At 54.3% G+C, this 9,284-nt stretch overlaps 2 protein-coding genes across 2 annotated transcripts in view; one reads left to right on the top strand and one right to left on the bottom strand.

The window, feature by feature from the left end:
• Nucleotides 1-5,145, top strand: part of TBL1X (transducin beta like 1 X-linked) — a 213,653-nt gene extending 208,508 nt beyond the window's left edge. The window contains exons 16-17 of the mRNA XM_021691209.2: nucleotides 588-689; nucleotides 1,693-5,145. Of these exons, the coding sequence (XP_021546884.1) occupies nucleotides 588-689; nucleotides 1,693-1,719 (129 nt within the window). The 3' untranslated portion in view covers nucleotides 1,720-5,145. The remainder of the gene's footprint in view (nucleotides 1-587; nucleotides 690-1,692) is intronic.
• A 3,200-nt stretch (nucleotides 5,146-8,345) lies between these two features.
• GPR143 (G protein-coupled receptor 143) overlaps nucleotides 8,346-9,284 on the bottom strand; it is a 38,559-nt gene continuing 37,620 nt past the window's right edge. Inside the window, exon 9 of the mRNA XM_021677608.2 lies at nucleotides 8,346-8,727. Within this exon, the coding sequence (XP_021533283.2) occupies nucleotides 8,633-8,727 (95 nt within the window). The 3' untranslated portion in view covers nucleotides 8,346-8,632. The remainder of the gene's footprint in view (nucleotides 8,728-9,284) is intronic.

Below are 9,284 nucleotides of genomic sequence, written 5' to 3'. Positions count from 1 at the left end.
ATAGTTTAGATATTTGAGAGAGGAAGAGAGCGAGCGAAGGAGCATGAGTTGTGGGGAGAGGGAGAAGCAGACTCCCCGCGGAGCAGGGAGCCCGATGCGGGGCTCGATCCCAGGACCCTGGGACCATGACCTGAGCCGAAGGCAGATGCTTAACCATCTGAGCCACTCAGGTGCCCTCTTTGAGACATTTTAAAACTCACTTTAATTCTCTGTGAAATGGGTACCCTCTCTAAATACTAAAAAAAAAAAAACATTGCTGACTTGTTCCTTGGGAACAGCTGTCCCAGTGTGCAGGGCACCACTGGTCCCGGGGGGGGGGGGGGGGGGAGGGCGGGGCCCAAGGGACACGCGACCTCCCCTGCCGAGTCCAGGCCACGGGCCACCATAGGGCACCTTGGGCTCCCGTGGTAGGACGTCTGAGAGGCACGCACCTATAGCCACCAGTTCGAATTTCTGTTTTGCAAACTTTAGAAATCAGCTCTCCGTGATGAGCTACTGTGAGAACATTTTGGGGTCACGTCCCGAGAGTGGCTCCTGCCGGCGCACCCGTGCGTCGCATCCTGAGTGCTGACTGCTTTGCTTTGCAGAGTGGGAGTCTCGTGCACAGCTACCGAGGCACTGGCGGCATCTTCGAGGTGTGCTGGAATGCCCGAGGGGACAAAGTGGGCGCCAGTGCATCCGACGGCTCTGTAAGCAGCACCTGTGGCTCGCGGGGGAGTGGACGGGCGAGGGCGCAAAGAGGGAAAGCCAGGCAGTTGATACCTGGCTGCGCTTCCGGGCGGAGGGCGGGGTGATGGGTCCTGGTCTCTGAGGGCCTGGCACACAGCAGGTGTCAAATGAGTGTGTTTTGGGGGAAGGAAACTTCTGGGCTGGGTCCCATTGGGTTGGCACCATTTGAGAATGGCCGCCTCTTCCTCCCTTCCAGGCTGTCATTCTGGTTCACGCTCTCTCAGGGAAATTGGTGGTTCTCAACCATGGGGATTCTGTCCCTATGAGGACATTGGGCAAAGTCTGCAGACTTTGGCATTTTTTGGTTGTCCCTACTTTGGGGGTGGGGGGGACCCGCTACTGGCGTGTGGTGGGTGAAGGAGGGACGCAGCTAGCCTCCTCCCGGTCCCAGCACGGCCCCCCCAGCAGGGAAGTGTCTGGCTCCAGTGTCTGTGGTGTTGAAGCTGGGAAACTCACTCCTGCCCTGGCTCCATGTCTGTGCCCCTGCCTGGGCCCTGTGGTGGTAAAGGCATGAGCTTTCCTTCCACAGGTCTCCCGGCTCCCAGGGGTCCTGTTCTGGTCCCAGGACATGTCTGGCCTTTTGATTCGTTCCTGCACTTGAGCTCCAAAGCAGGGGGGGCAACACTGGGCGGGCTTCCCAAGGGTCAGCCTGGGCCCCCAGCGTTCCCAGCATCCGTGTGCTCAGACTGGAGTTGTCCTCGACCCCGTCACATAGCGTCCACTGCCATTTGTTCCTAGCGTTGCCCTTGACCTGGCTTTTCCGTGCAGTGCTGTTTGCTTAGGGTTGGTTGGTCAGATGCTCAGACACTCTTCTCTCATTCGAGCTTCTCTGCATCTTCGTGACTGTGTGCCGATAAAACTTTATTCACAAAACACGGGTGATGGGCCAGATTTGGTCCAAGGGCTCACAAGGCTTCTTGGTGTTGTCTGTGAAGGTAACAGTCACTTCCTCTTTCCTCCCAGGTGTGTGTTTTAGATCTTCGGAAGTAAACACAAAATATCCTAGAGCAGAATTGTAACGGACCAGCGGTGAATGTTGTGGGGGTGCAGCGCTCGTCAGACACGGTTCTATCCGCTCCGAAACTGTATGAACTTGACTTGCATTAGAGTGTACTTGGAAATCAGCTCATCCCCGGCCGCGGGAGTCTCTATTTTTTTGTAACCTTCATCAGGAAGTTTAAAACAGAAGCATACACAGTCCTATCAAAGGGGGAAAGGATGGTTTCCACCCAGAACATTCAGCCTGGGAAGCACGAAGCCACCAGCTAAACGGTGCACGGTTTGGTTTCCATCCAGAACAGGCTCTGATGGCTGAGAGAAAAGCAGGAGGAAAAAAAAAAGGAAAAAAAGCTGTGCCAAAAAAAGGAAAAACAAGAAAAATGCTGTGATAAACCAAAAGGGGGGGGGGGCTCTCCTCCACGTGGCGGGTTTGTTTTTTCCCCTAACAATTTGGACACTACAGTTGTTCTCACAAAGGATGTTCAAAGACCAGTTTGTACCGATGAAATGCGCAACTTTGTAATCCCAACACTTTCTATTTTCTAGAATCTTCTTTGTCCGGTGGTTTTTCTATTGGCTGGAATCCTGTTGTCTGGGGGCCTTCAGTCTGAGATGGAAACTGTTTTTGGTTTGTTGCTTCTTTCCCGTTGTCTGGCCCTCCTGCACCTTTCTCCTTCGTTCCGTGTGGTCTTGGTGTGCGGTACACCCTCAGTAGATGCAGCCTCGTGGACACCGTGACGGAATCGGGGGCGGACAGCTTTCCCGTCCCCTCCTCCCCCTTCCCTCTCCCCCATTGCCCCTCGCTCACTCTCTCTCTGTCCCTTTCTCATAGTTGCTTCGGATCTTAGGTCTCAAGGGCACTTTCGGCGCGTAATAAGTGCTTTATGTAAGCAGGCAGGGCAGGGGGACTTTTTACAGGAGAAAAAAATACTTATAAGAGAGAGAGCCCGGAGTATTTTTGGAAAAAAAAAATATTTTTATGTTAAAACAATTTTAAAATCCTAAAATGGTCATCAGACATAGAGAGCTTTGTGTGATTCATATTTTAAACAAATTTTAGGAAGACACAGGCAGGGTCTGAGGTCGCTTTTTCCTTTCCCTTCAGCTTCATGAAAGGCGGTTAGAAGTCTGGGTGGGAAAAGGTCGGTCCTGTGCCTCGGTCACGGGATTGCTCTGCCTCGAGAGTGAGAGCCCGGCGCTGTGGGCTTCGCAGATGAGCGCGGTGTCTCGCAGGGCGTGTGTACCCTCGTAGCCGGAGGGAGAGGGCCGGAGAACGGTGCCCTCTGACCCCAGCAGTCCCCGGACCAAATGGTATCGAAGACGCCAGGCACAACTCAACAGCTGAGCTCCGCGTCCCCTCGACATCTCGTGGATGGCACTGTAGATACCAGTGGTCGCGTCACCGAGAGCAGGGTGACCCGTCCTCGCAACGCCGACCTGAAAGGCTCCAGGATCTCCCCTGCTCTCCTGATGACAGAAATGAACGGGGAAGGAAGATGTTCAGGCCCGGAGGTGAATGACCTAGGTAGAAACGTCACTAATAATTTCTGCTGTCTTCATAATTTCTTTCTCTCGCAAAAGACTAGGAGAAAGATTTTTTTTTTTTTTTAAATAATCTTTTTACTGTTTTTAAAAAATTAAACATGGCTTTGTGTTCCTAGAGGAGTTTCCTTTCATTGGATCAGGTGACCTTTGTAGTCTTGTCACAACCCGACAGGGACCTAGTTTTGAAGTGAACAATGGGGAAGAACCGAAAGATAAGGCCTCTTGTCTCCTCTGTTTCCCAGCGGGCACAGGAAGAGATGAGGAAGTTGGCCAGGACTGGGGGTGGGGGGTCCGGTCGTGGGCAGGTGTCAGCTGGGTGTGTGTTCCGGCAATGAGACAGGATGTTCGAGGGTGGCCTCCGTCCATGCAGCCAAAACCCAATGGGCAGGGCAGGGCAGGGCAAGGCCTTCCTACAGAACTTGGAATGGGCCGGGACCAGCTACAAAGACTAGAGTGTGTTCATTCTTCTCAGATCATTAATTGGCTTGGATACCGGAGTCATTCACGCCCTGTCTACACGAGACCAAAGTGCTCTGTGTCCAACTTGGGTATTTTATTCTGGCTCTGTTACCTAAATGCTTAGCCCAGGGGTCAGAGTTCCGTGGAGTCACCACTCCCATCTTTGAAGATAGCAGATGATTCATTGCCTGGCCCCAAGACATCATTAGGTTTGGGGTGCAGTTTGTTGGGGATCCAGACCAACACCATCTCAACTCCCTACCCCAAGTAAAAATGTCACCTCTACAGAGCTTAAGTTGTTGAGGGGTGGCCTGCAGTCGGGACATGGCTTGTGTTTGACAAGTCAGACGCTGTTGGGTGGCCATGGCGAGACATCCTGTAAGGGGTTCAGTAGATAATCTTCACAGGGAGGTCAGGAGCCCAGTCCTTAGCCTCCTGGTGACTCTGAGTCACTTGGGAACGATGAGGTAGGAGCCAAGGGCTGGAAGGCCACGCACAACACAGGCTTGGCCGCTGTGTGCAGGAGTGAAGCTGGTGAGGACAAAGGCCCACTGTCCGCATCCCTAGCTTCCCCGAGCAGCCGTTGCCGAGCAGCTCCCCATGGGCCTGCCTGAAGAGGGACCAACCAGGAGCGGGCGGGCAGCGCCCCTTCCATCCATCCCCATCCTCAGCACAACGACCACCAGCCATCGAGCCTGCGACACTCGCCCTCTGCCAGAAAGCCGGCAGCTTCATCTCCGTCATCGAGGGATGGCCCGTGGGTGAAGTTCCTGTTTGTCCTTTGTTTCCAGCTCTGAGAAATTGTGGGTAAATGCTTATGTCTTAGTGACCAAATGGAACCTTAATTCTGAAATCAGAGTAACACGATGATCCTTCGCAGAATCTTCGGTTGGGTTTCGAGTGACCAAGAGCGTGTCCCGCACGCCCACCCGGGAGAGGGATGCTGTCCCGAGGCAGGGGGAGCGAGGGCCGTCCGTGACAGGGTGTCCACCCTCTGACCCCACACGACACCTAGGACTTGACGTTTGTCTTTCTAAACCTCGATCACGGAGCCGAGTGAAGTGCACTTTGTCAAATGTAAGGGTCTGCCTTGTTATTTTTAGCCTTCTGTTCCACCTTTTTCTTTTTTCTTTTAATCGTGTTTCTTGTCAAATGCAGAAATGTTCCTTCCGCCACTCACTGAGGTTTTTGAATTCTGGCTTCTGCAGTTTTTATTGTCTGTGTCAGACGTACAGCCAGATGTGGTCCTCTGTCTGCATTTTCTAGATTCTGTTCCATCCACATCGACCCCCGTTTGGTTCTCCTCCACCCCCACTCACCCTCACGCTCTCTGAGAAAAGGAATCACCTTGTGTGTTGTAGCTCATTTGTTTCAAGAGAAAATCAACAGATCGTACTCAGTGTCTTGAATAAATCGCTCTATTTTGATACTAGAGAACTCGGTGGGTGTGCTTTCTTGATCTCGCGGGGTTAACTCTCGGGCCCACGGTGCCACGGATGGATGAAGACGCCACTGTGCATTTTCTCACAACTCGAGTGCCTCTTCCCAGGACCTCTCTGCTGACACAGGGCCCAGGGAACGGGACGGCCGATGCGTGAGGAACACCAGCCCCTGCTTACTGTCGAAGGCTCCATAACGGGGGCGCGTTTCCACGTGTTCCTTCGTCATTACGTTGTTCCAGGCTGGCGGCTGTAAGAAGTCTGAGCAGAGGAGTCTTAGCAGCAGGTGGGTTTGCTGGGAGTCGGAGTTCAGGGACTAGCTTTGAGCCACTGGAGGAGCCCACAGTCACAGGCACATGGGAGACTCGGCGACGCAGATGAACGGTCCACAAATGCTGACCGACACGTGCTCTGTGTCACATGCCGAGGTGTCACCATAATCGGCTGCTGGGTGTTACAGGATGACTGGGCATTGCTGTACCCAGCACTAGGGAGGAGGCCCGTGAGGAGGAGAGGCAGAGTGTTGTACAAGTCCTTCTTCGCTGTGCGAGTCACCAGGAAGGTCATGGTGTCCTTCCCGCCAATTCCAACCTGATCCTGCACTAGAACGAAGCGGAGGACTGGGTTCCCGGTGCTGTCGGGGGGTGAACCACATGAGAGCCACAGGAAGGTCCTGGGGAGAACCTAGTAGCAAGCACGGCAGTGGGGAGAACACAGCGCAGGTCAGGGTCCCCGGGATAGAGGCATATGGGATGTGTGGCTTTGGTGGGAACACACAGCTTTAAACGGGGTTCTTTATAAGAAGCTGGACTTCATTTTATTTTGGGGCATCTGCAACTTGCAGTCACTCAACAGAACTTCACCTGTCCGCATCGTGATACGGTTCCTCGAGGATACTGGCGAATGTTCTTCGTGCTTGTGGGAAGGTTTCTGGGCACCTGTGTGTGCTGGCTGTGGTTACTGTTGACGGAGACCTGGACGCCGCCTTGAGCTGCGTGAGAAGGGGTAGAAGGACGTGGGAAGCAGTGCCGTGTATCCCTTACAAACCACTCAGAACGTGGCCGATATATATATATTTTTTTTTTCCAGTCTGACTCCTTTTTCTCTGAAATGTCTCATCCATGACAAGGTAAGGCCCACAAGGGGATGCATTTTCACCCGTAGCAGGACGTGGACAGGGCGTGGGGATGGTGGGGGAGAGCGCGGGACACCGCTCTGCACGGAATTATCTTCCACCAACATTTAGATGCTCTGGAGAATGGGGGGCTCAGACCAGGAACCTATAGTTTTCGTCAAGCCAAAGCGACTGGGGGAAACCACAGGAAAAAAACAGCCGGCTGGGATACATTTCTCTCCAGACTGCACGCTGTGCATGAACATGAGGGCATTCCTAGAATAGGGGATGCGAGCAGAGTCCTCAAAAGGTATTTTAAGGTGTGATAAATCGACTGGCTCCTAAACTGGCCGATAAACTAAAATCACACGGAAGCTACCTGGTAGGCACCGCCTCATCCTTCCACCCACACTATGCCCCAGCTACGACCACCTGTGTGTGTCCAGCCAGCCCAGACTCGTGGGTCCCAGGTGCCGCGCCTTCATGGAAACATCTCTCCTATCATCATGACGGCTTTCTCTCCGCTGGATCATTGCCCTTCGCACTCCCGAGTTTTGTAGCACAGTAACGAGGCCCCCCTGCAGTAACCAGCCTGACCGGGAAACTGCTTCAAACCAGGCTGCCCGCCATTATCTCACTCACTCCTTTGGGCAGCTCTCTCTCCTCACTAGAGTGACTTGATACACTACGTGTCGGATTCTCACTCGCGTGCTCCCAGGGCATCCAAGGGCTCGCTCGGTGCCTACCAAGGAGCCGTGAGGAGGGAATCATGCACCTTCCGGCTCCCTGTCCCCCCTCCCCAGGTGACATGAACACCCCATCTAGGAGTTGTAACTGGATCATCACATCGGACAGGGGTCTTATTTGCAAGCTTCTGAACCTGACTCTGGCCAGTGTAAGCCAAAAAGAATGAATGAGGGTACTGGGCCCTCCGAGGAATCTCCGGAGGAGCAGACTGGAGGCCACACAGACGAGAACAGCCAAAATCAGGCTTGGGATCGGTTGCATGCAGGGAACACGCGCACACACAGCACCGGGCGCTGCCCACACCGTGACACTGGACGCCGGACTGTGGCCCCTGAAAGCACCCAAGCTGCTTCCAGAGCGGGCGTGACTGCCGCCAACCCCTCACACGTGCTTCTGTCAGGCCATTCCCTTGGGCACTGGCTTCTAACTTGGACTTGGGAGGGGGGGGGTCTGGCTGCCAGGTCCTATGTCCTGCTCCGGGCGTCAGGGAGGCCGGGAAAGCAAGGAGATGGCATCTCTGCCTCTGGGGTGGGGGTGGGCTGGCCTCAGGCCACTGGGGGAATCCTCACGCAGAAGGGGGGCTTCTGACGCTGGGGGAGACCGAATGTCAAGAGAGAGAGTAAGAAGGCAGCTCCACTCCGAAAAGCTAACGGTCCACGTCTCCTTGACACTCTGGATCACAGTGGGTGTGATCTAACAGAGGTCCATCCTCAGGAATGCACGGCCCTGGGCACCGCGGTCACAGTCCAAGTGTGCTGCCCTGAAGCCCATCTGCAACCAAGTGACTCTCCAGAAGTACAACTCTAGAAGCTTCCTAGACAGCTTTCCTAGAGCAAACGGGAGTTGGCTGACATGAAGGGAGGAGTCATGTGGCAGAGCTGTCTGCAGGGTCCCGAGAAAACCGCGTCTTGTTTTTCTACAGACCTGCCTAGGTGGCTCGCAACGCCAACGCACACTACAGTACTTTTGCCAGTAAGTAAAAAATACATTAAAAACTTTTAAATATATACAGATTCCAGTGATAGAAAGATTCCAACCTAGGCAATGATCTAAAGCAGGTCCCAAGGTTTTCGCAGACTATGTCACTGCTCAGTACAGCATGGGGACCGACAGCTACATGAGTGATGGAGACCTGGCCCCTTCCCTGCCCCCAGGGGCGTGTGAAGGGCACGCCGTGCAGCCACCCCGGCTGCCCCGTTGGTCCTGCCACTTCTCTACCCTGCTGTATCCCGTATCATCAGGACTTTGCTCAAGAGCATTTGCTAGAGGTGGTGTTCAGACAGCATGCAAGTCAGGCCGGGAGCTCAGTTACAACTACTTTATTAACTTTTCTAAAGACCTGGATCTGACCTTTACATTACAGTAGCCAGCCTCAGAAAAACCAAGGGCAGCTAAGAGTCTGGAGAAGCTGCTGTGTGTCCGGTCTGGAAGGAATTCTCCTCCTGTTCCCAATCATGCTCATGGATCCTCTCTCATCAGAGACATTCCTCGGGAAGAAACCCTAACAGGGTGATGACAAGAGTTGGGGGAGAACACAGTTCTAAAGAACGAGAAATGCAGAGCCTGAGCACATGGTGTCTGGACTCCTGTCCCATCCCTCTCATAGGTCTCCCTCGGGTTTGGGAACAGAGTAAACCTCATTTTCGTTGCGGGACACACTTGCGACATGGATTTCGAGTGTGCTGGCATCAGAACCTGGGGAGGAAAAGAGAAAAGACTGTGACGGTGTCGATGTCCCTGAGGGTCTCTCATGGGTCACCAGTGCACCATTCTGTGGCCATCTTCAGCCCCTGCATCCCTTCTTCCAGGCCTCTGCACCGGTGGCTATATGTGTGTCTCGGCCGAACGACAGGGATGCTGTAGATCAAATGGAAACCGGCTGTGGACACAGGGAGGCTTTGGAGCCCTGTGCTGTCGCGGGTGGGGAGCACGGGATCACGGGGCCCTGCGTGATGGCTGGGGCAGCTGCCGCAGGGGATGCTACCTTCAGCAACAGGACACCACGGTCGCCTGGTCCCCTGCACTCAAGTCCAGGAGGGGTCCAAGTGGGGGGAAACCACCAGCCCCTGTCAAACGAAAACACCTCTGAATTGTCTTCTCATGGCTGATGCCACTTGGTTTCGGCGGGGGGGGGGGGGGGGGGGGGGGGGCGACCATGGGGAAATTTTCCCCCCCCAAGCAAAACCCCCGGGGGCTTTTGCAGCCTTTCCGCAAAACCCCCCCCCCCCCAAACACGCGGGGGCCTTTTGTGA

The sequence above is a fragment of the Neomonachus schauinslandi genome, chromosome X (genome assembly GCF_002201575.2).
Source record: "Neomonachus schauinslandi chromosome X, ASM220157v2, whole genome shotgun sequence".
NCBI classification, from domain to species: Eukaryota; Metazoa; Chordata; class Mammalia; order Carnivora; family Phocidae; genus Neomonachus; species Neomonachus schauinslandi.
Note: the sequence above shows the minus strand (reverse complement) of the source record. Positions and strands in the feature narration are given on the sequence as shown.